The sequence below is a fragment of the Pogona vitticeps genome, chromosome 3, assembly GCF_051106095.1.
Source record: "Pogona vitticeps strain Pit_001003342236 chromosome 3, PviZW2.1, whole genome shotgun sequence".
Taxonomy (NCBI): Eukaryota; Metazoa; Chordata; class Lepidosauria; order Squamata; family Agamidae; genus Pogona; species Pogona vitticeps.
Genome location: NC_135785.1, coordinates 5,084,751 through 5,104,639, shown reverse-complemented (window position 1 = coordinate 5,104,639; position 19,889 = coordinate 5,084,751). Strand labels below are relative to the sequence as shown.

Below are 19,889 nucleotides of genomic sequence, written 5' to 3'. Positions count from 1 at the left end.
GCAGCACTTTTAAGGAAACAGCAGGGTTTCCTTCCTTCCTTCCCACTTCCCTCCCCTCCCTTTTTCCCTTCCTTTTCCTTCCCTTCCCTTCTGCCTGCTCTTATGCCACCAGCATTCAGCCGCATCTGGGTCTCTTCTTGGAGATCATAAAGTATCTATGAAGAGCTGTGGTGGATCAGACCAAAGGCTTCTCTAGTCCAGTGTCCTTTTGAAGAAATCAGGTAACCACATGCTACAAGATGCCCCCTCCCCAGCAGCACAGGAGAGCAACTGGTAGCGAAAGACATGCTGGTGGCCGTAAATAATACATCGCTGTCATGACCCATAGCCTTGGATAGGCTTAATCTTTATGGCAGCCATTGCTAAAGCCTGTGGGGGGAAAACCATTCCATTATTTAATTTTGTGTTGTCCAGAGGACTTCCCTTCCAGTTTCCTGAAATCTCCGATCCTTCACCTTCACTGGAGGACTCCAGTTTCTAGAGACAAGAGGGGAAATAGGCAGGGCTTCTCCCTTCAGCCTTTCTTCACCTAGTACATAATTCTATGCAGCTCTCACATCCCTTCCCTGTTCCGTTTTTGCTATTTTCCAAACCAGCTCCAGCCACGGTGGCCACTCTTTCGTCTGGTCCCCTCACTCCTTTTCTTGTCTTGGCAGGCATTCAGACATGGCAAAACCTTTTGCCCCCAAAGTCCTGCCCAAAAGCAAGCAGGGACCCCACCCCCATTCTTATCTCACTTTTAAGGTCTTCCCACCTTTAGCAAACATATTTGTTTGAAGGGGGTTTTAAGTGACAGGGCTATGAATCCAGAACGCCATTGTTTGCTGGTGTCTTTCTTTACTGTCCTCCCAGTTATAATCCAGAATGTTTACACTAAATATCTGAACTAGCTTAACAGACCACCTTGGCAACCTCTTGTTAGCATTGCCTGTTGCGTTTAAACAAGGGGAATTTGCTGCAGAAGTGAAGCAAACAGAGTTACTGAGGTTACATTTTCCCATCTCGGGAGTGAAAAAGAACCTATTCATTGTGGCCCAGTCGTGATGAATGGCTGCTTCTGCTTATTAAACTATAAATTCCATCCTGCTTCCTTGAGTCTTAATTTGCATTGTTGTTTTGTCAATAAGTCTCTTTATTTCCATTTAATTGTTTGGTTAATTGATCATTTAAAAAGGCAAGTGGATTCTTGAACAATGCTTCATTGCAATACATTGTAATCTGCAGAGCTCAGCCCTCCTCCATCTGCAGAATTAAAACTGCACATATTCTTAAAGTGTGCTGCTTCTATCCTGCTCCAGAGTACTTAAAGCTCTCTCTGGGCAGTTTACAATTTATTTATGCAATTTCGTACCCATGAGCTGGGTACTCAATTTACTGACCTTGGAAAGATGGAAGGTTGAGTCAAACCAGCTACTTAAGCCCAGGATCGAAGCATTCACTGCAGTACTGCAGTTTAACCACTGTGCCGCAAGGCTTTTGACACAAGGGTAGGGGCCACTCAGCTATCCTCAGAGTCATCTTCTGGGGACGGCAACGAACTGTCAATTTAGACATATAGAAAAAGCATCCTGCCCTTGAAGCGTGGAGATCTGGCTGGCATAACTGAATTTTAGCTCTCTTGACTCCTGCCAGAAACCTCTGGAATAGTTTGGGCCGGATGAAAAGAGCACCCAGCCTCTGTGAGGAAAAGCTATAAGGTTTGGAGCTATTTAGCTCAGGAGGGAAATGACCCTTGGGGTGGGCAATGAAGAGGGGCACCAAATTCTGGGTGGCCTGGAGAAGATGGATGGAAAGCTTCTCTCCAACTCTCGCCATCTTAGAATCCAACAGGGCTCTCCATTGGGGCTGAAGTGTGGAAGATCCAGGGCAAAAAACCAGAAGCGTTGCTTCCTAGGAATTCCCTGCTAGGGATTCCCATGATCGTGGCCGACATGGTCATGGACAGCTTTGTAGAAAGAGACTGGATAAATTCACGGCGGACGAGACCATCTGTAGCTACTTGTTAGGGTGGCTATAAATCCCCTGTGGTCCCAGAGACCACTGGAGACTTGAGGTGGGAGGTGCCATTGCATTTTCGCCTTGCAGGCGAGGTCCCTGTGGGCATATATGGCTGGCCACCGTGAGAGTAAAGCGTCGGACTAGAGCGCCCTTTGGTCTCCTCCTGCCCAGTTCTTCATAACCGTGCCCAAAGCTCAGGTTCATTCGGTGAATATTGTCGCTAAGTCGGGATTTGCGTGCTGGTTCTCCCTGGCTAAAGTCCCGCTCACGGTCCACTGCCATGAAGGGTTGAAGGCAAGTCACCCTCTAATAGAGAGCCCCTGGCCCGTCCCTGGTGGGAATTCTTGGAAGGGAAGACTGGAACTCCATCAGCCTCGCCTTGATCTGTTTGACGCGTTGAACTCTGTTTTAGTAATGCTTTTACCTAATGTCCTAAATGTAATGTTCTTTTTGAATATTTGAATTGCTTCCTGTTTTTGACTTTTAATCGTGCGTCTTTAATAATGTAAGCCACCTTGGGCCCTTTTTTAAGGAGCGTTTATATATATATATATATATATATATATATATATATATATATATATATATATATATATATATATATATATATATATATATATATATATATATATATATATATATATATATATATATATATATATATATATATATATATATATATATATATATATATATATATATATATATATAAATTATAGATAGATAAATAGAGAGATAGAGAGATATAAAATAAAGTAAAATAAAAAAAATCTAAGCACCCAGGCCCCTTTCCTCACCTGAGAAGTCTCCAGAGAGGTAGCTGTGTTAGTACATTAGAATAAAAACCATTGGGAATCTCCTGGCAAAGGCTGGTGACTTGTGATCGGGCATAACCGTTGATGGACTACAGCTCCCTCCCTCCGGTGCAACAAGGGGATTGCAGTGGGCAAATTCCCTCTGATTTGAAACTTCAAGGATTATAATCCATTGCTTCAGACACTTCCTGTGATCTGAGGAAGTAGATTGTAATCCGCAAAAGAGAAAGACTGAAATCTTCTAGTTTCTAAAATGCCACAATTCCTCTTTTTCCTTATTTATTTATTTATATATTCATTCATTCATTCATGTTCCTTCCTCTCTGAGATATTTTTTATATCTTATTTATTCTCTCTGCCTAGTGAAACTTGTTTCTTATTAAAGTGTCCCAACTCTGGTGGTTTAAGTAGGACGGTGCAGATAGGAACCTGTATCTTAAGCTTTCCCTATGAACACATCTGGAGAAGCAGAGGGTCTGTATGCCTGTTGGTAGGTACACAAAGCGTAGGCCTTTTTTTTTCCAAAGCAAGAAAAGGCCAGCCCTCCGAGGCTCAAGCCTCTGCACTCCGGTTCTGGTGCGAGGGGAAGAGCTGATTTCTCCCCGGGATTCTCCAGCCCTATTGTCACGTTCCCCGTGCGGCACACATGAGTCTTTTGGCCTGAATAAGAACATGTGTGGGTATGTTTGGAAATGGGAAGCCAGATGGCGGCAGTGCTGCCGACAAGCCCTTAATCTGGCTTTTGGCTTTTTGTCCAAGATCCACTTTAGCTTCCAGGTCCCTCTGCCTTTTCCCCCCCTCTCTTCTTTTTAATGTAGTGGTTTTTGCAGAAAAATCGCTGTGCTAATCTGCTTAATAACGTGCATGGGTTAGGTGGCGTCTAAATGATGCCTTGGCTAAAAAGCTAAAAGCATGACTAAAAGCTATGGAATGACTTCAGTAATGAAGATGGCTGAGGAACAGCCTTTTGCCTGTTCTGAAAGGGAAGGCCTGCAGCCAAAGGGTTCAGCCTCGCAGTGGCTGGGAGGGGGGAAGCCAGACAGAGACACGTTCTGTGGCAGGGATGTGCGCTGGACACCCATGCACCGCCTTATCTTCCCCAAAAGTCCCACGGACACCTTTGGTTCTGCTCCTTTTGGGGTTTCCGGGTCCCCTGCCTGTTTCCGAACTCCAGTCTGAAGAACAGATTCTCCAGCCTCTGCCTTTTTCCCTTCACTCTTTCCAAGTTTCTCTTCTTACCCTCCCGTCTGGTGTGATGCTCGCCATCATCCCACCCTTAGAAGGCTTTGAGCTAATTTGTTGTGACCCTAATGGGCACCAACTGGGTGTTTTTGGTGCTGGGGCAGACACGGCGGCCGTTCCTTTCTAGAAACGGTCTCTTCTCCACATGGGTGCAAAGGGGCAAGTTTTTAATGGGTTGCAGTTCTCCAGACCTGACTGTGCCCTTCTAGGCAGTATTGTCAGAGTCTGAAGGAGTTTCCTCCAGGGACTACACTTCCCAGAATCCCCTAGCTAGGCCTGCCATGGCCATGACGGGTAGGGGATTTTGGGAGCTGGTGACCTTTCCAAGCTCAGGCTGACGTTTTGTTTCTTCTCCTCCTGCGAAGTGCTTTTGTCACAGAGCCCCTAAAAGGAGGCTTCTGAACAGTTTTTTTGTGCTTCTTGCCTTCGGAGGGCTCTCGCCATGCATCTGAATGGTTTCCAGAAGGTTTGGAAGAGGGTGGGGAAGGGGTGTCTCCAGTATGCAGCATGCGGGATTTGGGGAAGGAGGGATAGGCAGCCTTTGCTATTGCCTCACCTGAGCTGAGATACTCTGCAAACAGGTGTGTGAGCAGCCCCTTAGGCTTGCAAGATATGTTTTGTCAGGTCCCTTAAAATGTGGGAACCGGCATACAAAGGAGGTGCAGGGGGTGAGGTGGGGTGGAGAGCTAGGTGCCAAAGAATGGGCCCGATGATGTGTGCAGCAAAGTGGGTGATCTGCTGTATTCCAGCTTGATCCATATAATAACCAAGCAGAAATCTACACTGGAGTTTTTGCAAATCAGAGATTCTAATGATCTGATTTGCTAGAGGTTCAGTAAGGTAATAATCTAGTTGAGAAAGTTGCTTCTTTCTGGTGCTGTTCTTAAACAACCAAGAGCCAGAAAGCCTTGGCCAGTGGCTTGCAAATCACCCCACCGTCTACCTATAGCTTACAAAGGGCCTTCTACCCACCAGAGCTTAGAAAAGTTACTTCTGGGGAGAAGACCTGCCAGAATGCATCATTAAACCCAGCAGCTGGTGCTGCTGACAGTAGTGGGATCAGGGTATCTCGAAGGCTGACTCCTCCTGGAGTGTGAGATTCTCAGTGGAGACCCTCTTTTGTATCCCACCGCCTCGGGAGGCTAAGTCTCGGAGTAGACCAGGCAGGGTTTTCTCAGTAGCGGCCCCTCGGCGGTGAAACTCCCTCTTGGGGAGTGTCAAGCTCATACCATTCTTGTTGAGTTTCCAGCAGGGGCAAAGACGAAATTGTTCTACGTGCTTTTTGGAAATGGTTTTGAAATGAGCCTTTGGAAATGTTTTTAAACAAAGGTTTCCATTTCTTTTATATCATGTGCATTGCTCTGAGAGTCCTGGCAGGCAGAAAAAATGTTCAGTGAATTAGTCCGAAGGGTAAGGCCAGTTGCTGCTCAAGGATGCTCGCCTATCCTTGCAGATTTCCTTCTTGAAGATCCCTGTGATCAGCTTCTGTGGAGCCTCAGAGCGGCTACAAGCACACTCCCGCCTGTCCTGAGTTTTGCACATGTTCAGTGGAAGCCCTTGAACCAGAGGTGCTGCGATCCTGGCTCTGGGTTGCAACAGGGAAGCGTAAATGCCCAACAGCACAGCCAAAGCTGTCTTTCTTTCAGCTTCCAGGAAACCACCTTCCCCATCTCTTCTGAAGGTGCTTCGTACCTGTCACAAGAGGCTTGATGTGCACGTGGCCTATACATTTTTGGGGGTGGATGGGTGGGAAAGCCTACACTCGCGTCTGCTCTGCAAAAGCGGGTATTTGCTTTTTTCTTACCCTTGAGTGGACTTTGGGCAACAGCAAGTGGCCTCTTCCTGCTCTGAGTTATATATTTTTTCTCTTCTCCACTAGCTCGTGTTCCGAAGAAAATTTTGAAATGCAAGGCTGTCTCTCGGGAGCTAAACTTTTCCTCCACGGAACAGATGGAGAAATTCCGTCTGGAACAGAAAGTGTACTTCAAAGGACAGTGTCTAGAAGGTACGGTTCTGCTCTGGGGGTTGCAGGAAGGAGGAAGGGGAGAGGCAGGAGGACCGATCAGAACTGTTCTCTCAATAGGTCACCCTTGTCTTGGTGCAAATGAGTCAGATGTGGGCATCTTGCCATCCTATGCCAGCCGCCCCAGCATTTGAAGTATTAAAAGTGCAAGCCATCATCGCCAGTCAGCCTGATCCATGGTGAAGAAACATGTTTTGCATGCAGACAGTTTCAGGTTCCATCCTTGGTGTCCGTTAGATCAGCGATGATTTGCAGAACGGCTAGATAGCTCAGGGGTTTAGGTCTCTGGCTGCGGAAACAGAGGTTGGGAGTTTGATCCCTCACAGTGCTTCCTTGGCAGGGGCTGGACTCTTATACACAGAAAAATACAGTATTTCTTAACAGCTGCTCCCCCAGTTCAGTGGTACAGTGTCACAAAGTATTTCTCATTCTGTGGTGGTTTTTCCCAGCTCTTCCTAATCTTCATTAAAGTTTTAAAAAATCCCTGTCCACGAATTTCCTTTATGTTAAAAATACATAAAGTTGGCATTTACAACCGGAAGGACTTTTGTACATTCTCCCTTGTCTGATAGCTTGAACGTCTGAAATTGTAGTTTGTAGACCAATCGGTTTTCAGGAATTAGGCCGTGTTTTTAGTGCGACTTGATTGCCCTTGTTGAGAACTCTTTTGTCTCAGGTCCGGAGACCCAGTCACAGCATCCTCCGACCCCTTTGCTCAAGGGCATTGAGGATGGTTCCTCCACTCCTTCAATGGACTCTCGCTCTGCAACGCTGGGAGGGGTGGGGAATGGAACCAGGGAATGTTTAAAAGGTCCGTCTCCCTTTTTTCTCTCCCTCTTTTTGCAGAATGGTTCTTTGAGTTTGGCTTCGTGATCCCTAACTCCACAAATACCTGGCAATCCTTGATAGAAGCCGCGCCAGAGTCACAGATGATGCCTGCAAACGTTCTGACGTGAGTTGCTGGGTGCCTGAACCCCGAGGGCTGCCTCAGTTGGACACAGAAGGGGTTGGACAGGGTGAGAGTGGAGTGTCACATCCAGGCCTGTTTATTTTGTGTCTGGAGGGGTCAGAGTTAGGCTCCAGAGAGTCAATTTCTGGGCCACGTCAACTATGTGCTATTCTGATGTGCCTGTTTTGCAGAATTTCGCTTTTGCTAGTTATGAAGTTGGGGCAGCAGCTGTTCAGAGCTCCGGAGCAGCCCACCTCCCTCAGGGACATCCAGGTCCGATCTGTCTCTCTTACCCATGCACCCAAGAGGTTTTGACCCAGGTTCTGCTCTCACATTTCAGAACATTTTGTTTCAGTTTTAGCCTAGAAATCTCTGTGGTTCATATGTACCATCAAGCACTTCTGATTTAGGGGAAGGTGCCAAAGCAGAGGCCTGCCCATGAATGTTAAGAAGACAACAATCATGACTAGAAGGAAACTATACAGTTTTTATGTTGACGATGAAGAAATTGAAACAGAGATTTTGTATGCCGTGGTTCAACCATCGATCCAAAGGGAGACGGCAGCCAAGAAACCAGAAGATTGAGACTCGGAAAGTCAGCAGTGAAGGAACTAGAAAAGACCAAGTGTAAGGATGTGTCACTGGAGACCAAAGCCAAGATCTCCCACACTCTTCCCCCACCCACCCCCGATCACCACATATGGGTGTGAAAACTGGACAATTAAGAAATCTGAAAGGAAAAAAAATAATTTGTTTGGAATATGGTGCTGGAGGAGAGCTTTGCTGATACCCTCAGCTCCCAGAAAGACAAACAAGTGGTTCCTAGATCAAAGCCTGAGCTCTCTCTGGAGGCAAACACGTGGGAAAATGAGACTGTCCTCCTTTGGGCACATAATGAGAAGGCAGGATTCTGTGGAAAAGACAAGAGTGCTGGAGAAGTTGGAAGGCAGGAGGAAAAGAGGAAGGCCCGATACGAGATGGACTGACTCCGTAAATGAAGCCACAAGCTTAAAACATCATTAATTTGTGTGGTGTTCCACTTTTCCCAATGTTATTTCCCAGAGATTTTCTCTTCTGATGAAATATCCAGAGTATCATAGATTTTGTTTTAGTCATTTTTTTAACTTCTGGAAGGAGTTCAGGCTTGATTTGTTCCAAGACCCACTTGTTTGTCTTTCTGGCCATCCGGGGTATCTACCCTCAAAGCTCTCCTCCAGCACCACTTTTCAAATTATTATTATTTTATCTCTCTCAGCTTTTGCCATTGTCTGGCTTTCACGTACCTATGTAGTAATCAAGAATACTATAGTGCAAACTGTCATGCTCTTGGTCTCCAGTGGCACTGAAGAATCATTTCTAGTTTCTTCTTAATCTATCCTTTCAAGTCTCTGTCTTCTGATTTCTCCATTTGCATCAACAGTTGAGCTAAGGAACAGAAGATCCTTAACACTTCATTGTCAGCCTAAAAGTGATCTAATTCTTCTGTAGTCCATGATCTTGGTCACAGCTTAGTGTTCAGCTAGATTTCTTCTCTTGCACTTTCTTCGTTAATTTTTCTCAGTAGTCCCTTCAAGTCATTACTATTTTCGGCCGGTAGGATGATGTCATCTACATAAATTAGTGATGTTTCTTCCATTTCCCTCTTGCTTCATCTGAGTCTAATCCAGCTTTTTTTAGGATGTGTTCCGCCTATAAATTGAACAGAGAGGAAGATAAAATATTCTCTTCTCTGACACCTTGATCAATTCAAAATGGTACTCTTCCTTATTATTCTGCATTTCCTCATTTCCATAGTATAGATTACTCATCTTGTAGAGCATCCATTTCTCTGAGTACAATCCATCATTTTTCATCATCTAGACCAGGGTGGATTTGATTTAAATCAAGTCATTGTAAATCATGATTTAAATCACTAGTTAGTAAGACTCAATTTAAACCATTATTTTTAAAGGTAATGACTCGTTCTTGCTAGTAGTTATAATCTTTAATATTTGCAACCCAGGAATAATGTCTTGTTTCCATTTTCTCTTTGCTTATCCTGATTGGATAACATGCCCTCCTCCCAGTTGGTCTTTTGGCAGCCTTAAGTTCTACTTAAAAATCTATTTGATTTCCTGAATCTTATGGAATACAGATCCCTTATTTTTTCCTGTTTTCTTGTTCTCTTCTGTTTCTTTGCTTTGAAGGGGGTACCAACTTGCCCCTTTATTTCGTGTAGTTGGTGAGGGAGGCGAGCGCTCCAATGGCTTTAGTCTGCATCTTTTGAATGAAGTGCCATCCAGGTGTGGCAGCCTGGGCTCCAGGTGGGTGGGGGCGTCTTCAGGGGAAGGTGGGCTAGGTGCCAAACGGCAGAACCCCACCAAGCCTTCCTCCTTTAGGAGCAAGTCAACGGAGGTGTGAGGTCAGAGAGAGCCTCGTACGTGTTTCTCTCCCAGCATGGGCAGGACGGAAAGAAACGGATCCTGCTTTAGGGAAGCCCCCGTTCAGTTTCAGTTTAAGGAATTGTGCAGGCGAAGGGTTCACAGTCCAGCACAAGGGTCCTCCCAAATTTTGAACAACCATTGGCAGTTCTCTCTGGGTCTTCTGGGAGGGAAATGACACCGAAGGATCCGAGTTTGGGAACCACGCCTCTGGCACACCTGGTTGTTGCCACAGATACACGAGGACCGTGCTAGCTGCAAGGGACCAGTTCCGAGAACCCTTCCTGCCCCACCCCCCTCAGATGCTGGAAAATGTGGAAAAAATATTGAATATTATACAGTGGGCCCTCGATTTACGAACTTAATCCGTTCCGGAAGTCCGTTCGTAACCCGAAAAGTTCGTAACTCGAATCAGCATTTCCCATAGGAATGCACTGAAAACCATTTAATCCGTTCCGGCTGTTTTTGGTTCTTAAGTCAAGGTGCGGTTCGCAAGTCGATTCATTAGTTCCCATAGGAACTAATGCAAAGCTGCTTAATCCGTTCCTACCACTAGGGGCAGAATTTTTTCCTTTTTCCCCCGCTCTTTTCCCCCTTTTTTGGTTCGTAACACGATTCCGCGTTTGCAAGTAGAGTCTATAGTTTCCTATGGCCGCGCGCAGCGTTTTCGTGCCCTTCCCTCGCTTACCGAGGGCGCGAAAATGGCTGCCGGACCCAGAAAAGCAGCGCTGTACGGTGAGTTTTTGACCATTTGGAACGCATTAAATGCTGTTTAATGCGTTCCAATGGCTTTTTTTGATCCGTACAGCGATGCTTTCACACACCGAGGGTTAATCCGGAACGGATTAACCTCGCTGTGCGAGGCACCACTGTATTTAGTTTTTTCCCCCACTGGTGGGTAAGTGAACCAGTGGATACTGATCCCATGGATAGAGGATTCCTACCCTATAAGGGCACCGCACGATAAATATCAAATAAGAGTTGTGGTGCAATTATACCGTAAAGCGCCACCCCTCTTCAGTATTTACTTTAATGGTGAATGTTTGCAACGGTCTGTCTGTCCTCTCCCGGGGGGGGGGGAGCCTAGTTCTGAAGAGTCACACCAACAGGCCCCATTAGGTCCTTTAGGGCCCAACAGGACATCACAGCGGGAGGCAGCTATATTTCTCTTTCACCTCTCTGACCCACAATCTCTAAAACGCATGTGGGGAAGGGAAAGACTGGCCCCTTCTCACTTCCACGTGCATCTTGTGGCAGCAGAGGATGGTTTGGAAACGTTAGATCCTCTCCCCTTCCTTCCAGATGCAAGTAGACGAGGCATTTTAGGAAAGAAACATTTTAGGAAAGAACCCTACTGCTTATTTTAACGCTTGTGTAAGGGAAAGAGTGTCAGCTCTTGGTGGCCCCTTGCTCTCATGAACAAGAGGTTGGTTCCCTGGGCCCCTGTCTGGTCATGTGAGGCATGCGCCCAGGAGCCCCGCCAGCGCTACGTTGTCCTCCCTTGCAGGCTGCGACTCTTATGTGCTACGTGTAGAATTTCTCTTAGCAAATCAGGAAGGGTTTCCACCGCCCTGTGAATGCCATCTTGTCTTTTCCATGTAACAGGCCCTGTTTCACTTCCTAGTGCTCTTCTGTGTGTCTTTCAGCGAGGGTCGCCTTTCGCAGCATCCCCTCTCGAGCCCTGTTGCTTTTCCGTTGACCCTCGTCTTCCCCTTTTCTTCCTCTTCTGCAGCGGCAACGTCATCATAGAGACCAAGTTTTTTGACGACAACCTCCTCGTAAGCACTTCCAGAGTAAGACTGTTCTACGTTTGAGAGAAGGCTAGGGCGGGGTGTGGACCTGGCTTAGTTTTCCCCCACCCCCACCCCAAAATACCTCCAAGCAAACTGCTTCCTGGTGCCGAATCCTCAACCCACCCGAACCGAGTTCCAGTGGAAGACTCTCGCCCTTCTCTTCCTTTAGGCGGCGGCAGCTCAGTTGTGAAGTTGTGAACATGGCCGGTCCTCTCCATTTTCCTCCTCCTGGCAGGATGAGGCCGAGCCACAAGACACGAGTCAACCTCTGCTCCGAAAAGGAGGGGGTGACGGGGAGGGGATGATGGTGCTGTTGGAGACCCACGTGCCCCCTCCCAAAAGGGCATGAAGAATCAAGACTGTAAATTAGTGCTGTTGTTTTTTATATATAAAAAACAAATAAACCCTTTGTCTCTGTATCTTAGTACCCTTTCTTGGCAAAAATGGCCTATCTCCTCAGTTCTTCATTGTTTCTGCTTGTTTTTAAATTAACATTTTATGTTTAAGTCTTCTCCTTTTTTTTTTTTTCTTTAATTCCATCTGTTGTTTCTGTATAACCGGTCCGAACTTCGGTCCCCAACCGTTCTGTTCCTTAAACTTGTAAAGTAGACTGTAATGTTACATAATGTAATTAAGGTAAATTTCTGAATAAAAAAGAAGAGAGAGAGAGTGCAAATATTCCTATCATTCAAGGTTCGGGTGCGATTGGATCCTGTGTGTCTCGTCTCATTCTAACAACTTCCAAGGCTGGGGACTCCCTCCGCGAGCAGCCGAGGTGACTTAGAATCTGGAGACCATGAGACAGAGAGAGTCCGGGGGGGGGGAGCCGGTGGGTTCTTCCCGCTGGGGAAGGGCTGGGAGGAAGTGAGGAACCACACAGGAGAGACCCTCGACCTTCTATAGGAGCTGCTCATTGGTTGACCTCAGTGCCATGCAGAACTTCCGTGCAGCGGATGGCGGTCAAACCTTGAAAGAGAGTACCTGGAGCCATCCATAAGCAGAGCTCAGTAAACACAACCTCAGGTGCCCAGTGATGGCGGATGGCTGGAGTTGGGAGTCTTCATGAAGCAGGAAAGATCGCTGGATGGCCGGAAGCCAAGCCAAAATTTCAGAAAAGTAGCATTCTGGCGATCCCGACCAACTCGGCAGGCAACAGTCTCAACCCACCCTTTCTGGCATTCGTCCTTGTATGACTGATCTGTGGTGCCAAGCAGTAAAACAGAAGAGGCCGTATCGGTTGGTTGGATGGTTCTTGTGTGTGCTATCGCCGAGCCCACCAGCCCTTCTACTCTTATAGGGGTGCCACTCACCCCTTGAGTTATATCCTGGCTGTAGCATGGCTCAGAGCACTTAGGAAAGTTGGGTTGTGTGTGTGTGGGGGGGGGGGGTTATTGGTCTGTACCTCCCAGACTCCCGCTGGAGTATTCAAGATTACGAAATTGTTCGCCAGTCACCTTTTGGCTGATTACTGCCTGGCAGGCGTCTATGATGTGAAAAAAAATCTGTGTATTTGTGTGTGCCTGTATACCCTGCCAGTTCCCCTGCATCCTTGTTCCCCTTTCCTGCTCCGCACCATGAGAAGTGTTGTGCCAGAAGGAAACCAGCTTGGGATGGGAAAACCAGCCCTGTGATGCCTTGACTCAGCAGAGATGCAGAATGCCAGGTGCTTTTGCAACCCAGTGGTGGGCTTTTCCTTAGCCCCCGTGAACATGATTTTGCATCTGCTTGGCATAGCACACCCCAAGGCACCAGCGCCACCCTTCCTGCCAGAGATGCATTTTGGCTTGAATAAGGTAAGAGAGGGACAGGTACGGCGGCGTCTTCACTATCCTCCTAGCCTTGTTCTGGAGGCAGCTCCTGTCTCCCACCGACTATCTCCCCTGACCTGTACCAGTCTGGGCTTTTCTTCTCAAAGTTTAATGTGCGCCGAATATGTTCCTCTGCTCCACCAGGCAATTCCTGGCTCACCAGAGATGGGCTGGCAGCAACATGCCAGCTACGACATGGGGTCCAGGTAGGATTCCAGAGGAGTTGCCTGAAGAAGGGGCCGCCACCACCCCTGGCAGGGCAACAGAAGAAGCCTGCTTGCTGTAGGTTTTTATTTTCCTTCCCTTGCTCTGTCCTCGTCCTTCCCTCGTCCGTCTGCCTTGTGCTCCCTTCCGGGCTTCATGGATGTGCAAAACCATTTCCTACGGTCCAGAGGATGGGGACGGAACCTTCAACGGCATTAAAAGCGGTGTCGTGGTTCCACGTGTCTTGCCCTCCAGGTGTGTTGCTGCCTTATTCCCATCGTCCTGTGCTGGCTGTGAATGATGGGAATCGTAGCCCAACACATCTTGAAGCTCCTGCTATGGATCAGCAAGGGTGCCTTTGAGTCAGACTCAGAGTGGCCCTTCTGAGGTCTTGCAACTTTTGTGTGCCTGCTCGCTTTGTGTGTGTGTGTGTGTGTGTGTGTGCGCGCGTGCGCGCGTGCGCGCGTGTGGCAAGCCTGTCACAACCTGCTTCGTCCAGCACGCAGCCATTCATGTGAGCCAAACATTCTTGGCCTTTATCCAGAATCAGAAGCAGTGAAATAATCTGACTCGCATAGGCAGAGTCATAGAATTCTTGACTTCCTAGGAAGGCTGTCTGGAGAGAACCCGAGCCAGAACTGGACGTCGTACAGAGACATTTAGGCTGCCTCCCCTTAACAGGAAGGCATTCTGAGGTGTGAAAGACTTCCACGTTTATTCTATGGGGTGGGGATGCTTTCATAATTTTGTCTGTGGCTTACAACAGCATTGCCCCAGTAGCAGATTAAATACCGTTGCATGTGAGAACCTTAGGAAACACACACACCCTGAGCCAGTGCTATCCTGCTGCACAAAAGCCATTCGTTACCTGAGATACCAGGCATTCCTTCTGCAACCATGGTCTCTCAAGGTGTCAAAAGACCTCGTGGGGAGGGACCAGACCTTGTCGTGCAGCGGTTCCCAACCCTTGGGTCCCCAGAGGGTCTAGGACTACAACTCCCAGAAGCCTTCACCACAAGCCGTGCTGGACAAGTACTCTGGGAGTTGCAGCCCAGGAACCTCTGGAGACCCAAAGTTGAGAACCAGCGGCCCAGGGACCTCTGTTTATTAAATGTGCATCCTGCCTTCGTGGGGGACTGGGTGGGTGAGTGGGTGGGTGGGGGTCTGAGTGCCTGCCTGGCACCAGCCAGGAAAAGAAGGGGGCCCTGCAGGAGGACCCGAAGGGGCTCCATCCAGCCTGTGCTTTTAGCTGTCCCCCTCCTCTGTTCCCACGCAGGGAACCAAAATGGGGAAGAATCGCTCAGCCTCTGGAGCTGGCTTATTGTTTCCAGAGCCCTCTGGACGCTAGTTGTGGCTGCCGCAGCGACGCCAAGGTCCCTGATGTGGCCTCCTCGAGGATTTTTCTATAGGTGCCTTGCCATCCTGCCGTGTTCTCAGTTCCTATAGAAACTGCCTCCCAAGAGACCCACATCCTTTGAGGGCTGCTGCCTTCTTCTGCACACGGTTGCCATGGCGCTGCATCGAAATTGCCCCCAGAAGGGAGTCAGCCCGGGAGCAGCTGGTGGTTGCAAGCCTGGGGCGGTCAGGGAATGGGTAGAGAGGGGAAGATGGAGGGCAGAAGGAAAAGAAGGCTCTCGGCACCCTTTTGTCCTCTCGGGTGAACTTCCCGGTGACTGAGCGGTGCAGAAGTAGACCATGATGGCGTCTTTGTGACCGGAGCAAAGGTATTCCTCCAGGGGAAAAAAAAGAGTTATGTTTCTGGACTTCAGGGAGATTCCAGGCCTGGCACATTTCATTTATGATCAAAAAAAACTCCAGCAGGCACCCTTTTTGGTGAACTTAAAACCTTAAGAGATGGTGAAAGTCTTTTGGTGCAGTTCCCAAAAATTGGCCAAGGGGAACTGTCGTCTTGTGTCTTTCAGCGTTTCCGTCTCAATCTAGTGAAAGACTGCAAAAACTAGGCCTCTTTAGCCTTGAGGAAAGAAGACTGAAGGAGCACTTTTCAGAGAGCTGAAAGGTAGACAGAGGAGAGCCAGGATCTGTTCCTGATCATCCCAGAGTGCAGGACTGCACAAGGGGCCCTCAAGTCACAGAAAGCCGGATTTCGGCTGAATATCAGGAAAAACTTTTTAATTGTTAGAGCAGTACGACAACGGAAACAATGACTTCGGGAGGCAATGAGCACTCCAGTGCTGGAGGTATTCAAGAGAAAAATGGACAGCCTTCTGTCAGATCTGCTTTGATTTGGATTCCTGCCTTGAGCAGGGGGTTGGACTGGATGGCCTTATAGGCCCCTTCCTACTCAATTCTTCCATAATTCTAGTATTGCTAAATTTCTCTCTCTCTTTTTTTAAAGGACAAAGCTTGGAAATTTTACTTTCCAATTTCCAACCATGGTGGGAGGTTCCAAATCAATCATGTGACATTTCATATGCCTCGGAGAGTCCCGTGAATTGGACAGAAGGTAGAAACCGCTTTTGATTTTAGATCCGTAAAGATCTCTCTATTAGTTACAGACTTGGAGACACCTGCCCACCCACTTCGCACATACATCTCTCCCAAAGTGAGGTACTGTATTGCTAAGTCAATCCACCTGAAGGGTCATTAAGGAGGATAGTGGCCAAGGGAAAAACTTGTGACACTAAGCAAGGGGGACAGTCTTATTCTCATACTGTAGGAGGGAACAATGGATTGTATCATTTTTCCCTCTTGCAAGCAAGGCTGTGTGAGATTTTCCTCTTGTTCTCAATCCTGTCCTTGCATGTATAATTTTTGGAGCAATGCATGCATGCATTGCATGCAAAACTGGGACAACGGTGCTATACACTCATGGATCTTAGGCAATTTAAAGCCTTGGATAGGTTTCTCACCTCCTCCCTGACAATCCGATGGCCTGTCTGCGCTTGATCTCTAGAAAAAGCTAGTTTTACACAAATTGCAGGAACCGTAATGGAAAAGCGATGAATTCAGTGAGTAGTCTTCACACTCCTATGTTAAGCAGAAGGTTTTTCCTCAGGTGCTGACAAGCATTAGTTTGCTACATAGCCGGTGTGATGATTAATTTGTTTTACTTATTTAAAAAACATTTTTACCCCATCTTTCACTTTGGAAAAAACCCAAGGCAGGTTTACAACATTAAAGGACAAATACAACAATAAACAATAATATTTAAAGCTAAGAACAATGAGTAAAGAGGCATCTTAAACCATTAAAAGGCAATATTAAAGCTAAGAACAGTAAGTATTTTGTTGTTTAGTCGTTAAGTTGTGTCCGACTCTTTGTGACCCCATGGACCAGAGCACGCCAGGCCCTCCTGTCTTCCACTGCCTCCTGGAGTTGGGTCAAATTCATCTTGGTCGCATGGGTGACCCTGTCCAACTGTCTTGTCCCCTTCTCTTCTTGCCTTCAGACTTTCTTGCCTACAATAAGTATAAAAATATTTTTTTTAAAAAACACTGCCACTCTGAGAAATGAAACATGCAAAAATGGAGAACACAAGCAGTCCTAAAAATCCAGTCAAAACAGTAATGTGTAACAATCCATCTAAAAAAAAAAATAACACTCTTACCCACTCGTGTTTGGCCCAATATGGCCCCAAGTCCAGGTTGGGGGCACTCAGCACCGCTGACTGTTGTGATGTTAAAAACAAAAGAAAAACCATAAAAGCATGTTGAAAACAAAGCCCAGAATCCATTAGAACACTAGTAAATAATAAAAGCCGTCCCCATCGATTCAGAACTGCAGCAATAATAAAGTTGGCTGGAAAAGGCGGCTTCCCCTCACCTGCCTGCCACAAGGACAAAAAAAAAAAAATCGCAAGCTTGCCCTCCAGGCAGTTGACGCCAACAGTGGCAATAAGGCCGGCCAACACTGCAGGGTTGCTGTCAGGTTTACTAACAAACTGTGCAGGCAGTCTTCTCTCTGTTTACCCAGAGCACGGGATCTTTTCCATGTCTGCAGAACGCAGAGGAACTGATATGCAGAAGAGCAGGCATTGCCGCCTGAAAGAGTCATTTTTCACCCGGAAGGCACAACTCATAAAGAAGAGCTCAGCCCTGTTATTTGGAAGTCATCCGTGACAGTCGGCTCTCCTTTCACTTTCATAAGGCTGGGGTTTAATGCCAGGAACAGGGAAGGTGGGCTCCCCCAGATGTTGCTGGACTACAACTTCTAGCATCCCAAGCCAAGGTAGGTAATGGTGAGGGATGATGGGAGCCCCAGTCCAACTGTATCTATAGTCGCGGGCTTCCTTTCACTGTGCTCAAGGCATGCCAAGGCAATCCAGCTATTCAGCTTCATGCTGGAGTAAGAGAGCGGCTGCTGTTTTTCAGGGGCCAACCCCTGCAGGCTACTTCACTGCTTTTTCAGTGACTCTGAGCTTTGCAACCAAATGCAAATTAAGTCCCATTTGCCAGCATTCCAGCGGTTCCAAGTTGGCAATGTGTTTTGCTGCCCTCCTCTGGCAACTGTAGAAACAGCCCGTCCTAGGTTTGTCTTCAGAACTGGAATTGCAAGAACTAGAAAAGGTGGCAAAACCAACACAAGACAATGACCATAATATGGAAGACAAATGTAGGGTAGAGGTAGGCACAATAGTGGAAGAAAATGTATCAATAGAGGAACAACTTATGGGACAACCCAGAGATTATGAGTTGACAGAATGGCAGACATCACTGAGGGGGAAAAATTGTAACCCGTATGAGCCAGAACACAGAAAGCCAAAGGCTCCCCAATTTGCACCAATTGCAAACTAAATCAGTAGAAGATCTACTGAGTGATGCAAATGTCATCAGAACAATCCCAACCAACACGCTAAAGGAAACAAACCAGCTCATGTATAGCACAGCTACCATAATAACCATGGAACTCGGTGACAAGATGCCAAAACCCCAGAAAAATCATGGGACCCCAAAATAGAAAATTCAGCTGGAAAAAAATTTAACAAATTATATGCAGACATCACAACTTAAAACACTTCAAAGATTAAAAAAAACTTTAAAATGAAAAAGCAAAAGCCAAACTATGCAAAATATATGACCCAGAAAGGAAAACAATTGTTGAAATTATGGAAGAATTAAAACAGGAGGACGGGAAGCCAACACGAAGAACTAGAAATCTTAGTTCAGGAGCGGTAAATTTGACTTGGTAGGAATAACCGAAACTTGGTGGGATGACTCCCATGACTGGAATAATTTAAGGACAGAAAATTTTCAAAAAGAACAGAAAGAAAGAAGTTAGGATCGCACTATATATGGAAAATACATATTCCTACATAAAAATACAGGAGGATGAGCTTGGTTGTCCCGTGGAAAGCATCTGGATTAATATAACTAGTACAAAAAATGAAAGCAATGTGGTAGTTGGAATCTACTACCAAGGAGAAGATACTGATGAAACAGTGCAATATGGCTGCAAAAAAGGCAAATACGATTTTAGGCTGTATTAATAGAAGTGTAGTCTCCAAATACTGTAGGTTTTTGGTTTCTTTCTGTTCGGCACTGGTCAGGCCTCCCCTAGAGCAGAGGTCCCCAACCCCAGGTCTGCGGCCTGGTGCTGGTCCATGGCTTGAGCCGGGCCGGGCCGTGGAGACAGACCTCCCACCAACACACAGCACACACTCCCCCCCCGCACAGCCCCTTTGCAAATGCGCACGCCCACTCCCTCATCCTTTTGCACATGCACAAAAGCACTGTGCTGCCTTTGCGCATGCGCACGAGCATGTGTGTGCACCCGCATGAGCACCCTCCAGCTCCCTCACGCATGAGCACGAGCGTGAGGGGGTGCCCCGCCTTCCCCAGCTGGTCCGTGGGGTTAAAAAGGTTGGGGACCCCTACTCTAGAGTATTCTGTCCAGTTCTGGACACCCTACTTCAAGAAGGATGCATGCAAACAGGAACAAGTACAGAGGAGGGCAACAAGGATTTTTTAAATTTTAATTTATACCCCGCCTATCTGGTCGGTGAGGACCACTCATGATCAGGGGGCTGGAAACCAAGCCCTATGAGGAAAAACTGAAAGAATTGGGCATGTTTAGCATGTTTATCATACAATTGCACTCATTTCACACGCTAGCAAGGTTATGCTTAAAATCCTCCAAGGTAGGCTTCAGCAGTATGTGGACCGAGAACTCCCAGAAGTACAAGCTGGATTCCGAAGGGGCAGAAGAACTAGAGATCAAATTGCTAACTTGCGCTGGATTATGGAGAAAGCCAGAGAGTTCCAGAAAAACATCTACTTCTGCTTCATTGACTATGCAAAAGCCTTTGACTTTGTGGATCACAGCAAACTATGGCAAGTCCTAAAAGAAATGGGCGTGCCTGACCACCTTATCCATCTCCTGAGAAACCTATACATGGGACAGGAAGGAAGAGTTAGAACTGGATATGGAACAACGGATTGGTTCAAAATTGGGAAAGGAGTACGACAAGGCTGTATATTGTCTCACTGCTTATTTAACTTATATGTAGAATACATCATGCGAAAAGCTGGACTGGAGGAATCCCAAGCCAGAAGTAAGATTGCCGGGAGAAATACCAACAACCTCAGATATGCAGATGATACCACACTGATTCCTAACATTCATTGTTGGAGTGCAAACCTTATAACCTCCAATCATTACAAGGGGAGGATGAGATTTG

The 19,889-nt window shown here is 46.9% G+C and overlaps 1 protein-coding gene across 1 annotated transcript in view; it reads left to right on the top strand.

Moving 5' to 3' along the window:
- PDE6D (phosphodiesterase 6D) overlaps window positions 1-11,909 on the top strand; it is a 38,442-nt gene extending 26,533 nt beyond the window's left edge. The window contains exons 3-5 of the mRNA XM_020814679.3: window positions 5,935-6,060; window positions 6,925-7,030; window positions 11,180-11,909. Of these exons, the coding sequence (XP_020670338.1) occupies window positions 5,935-6,060; window positions 6,925-7,030; window positions 11,180-11,261 (314 nt within the window). The 3' untranslated portion in view covers window positions 11,262-11,909. The remainder of the gene's footprint in view (window positions 1-5,934; window positions 6,061-6,924; window positions 7,031-11,179) is intronic.
- Window positions 11,910-19,889: the final 7,980 nt, after the last annotated feature.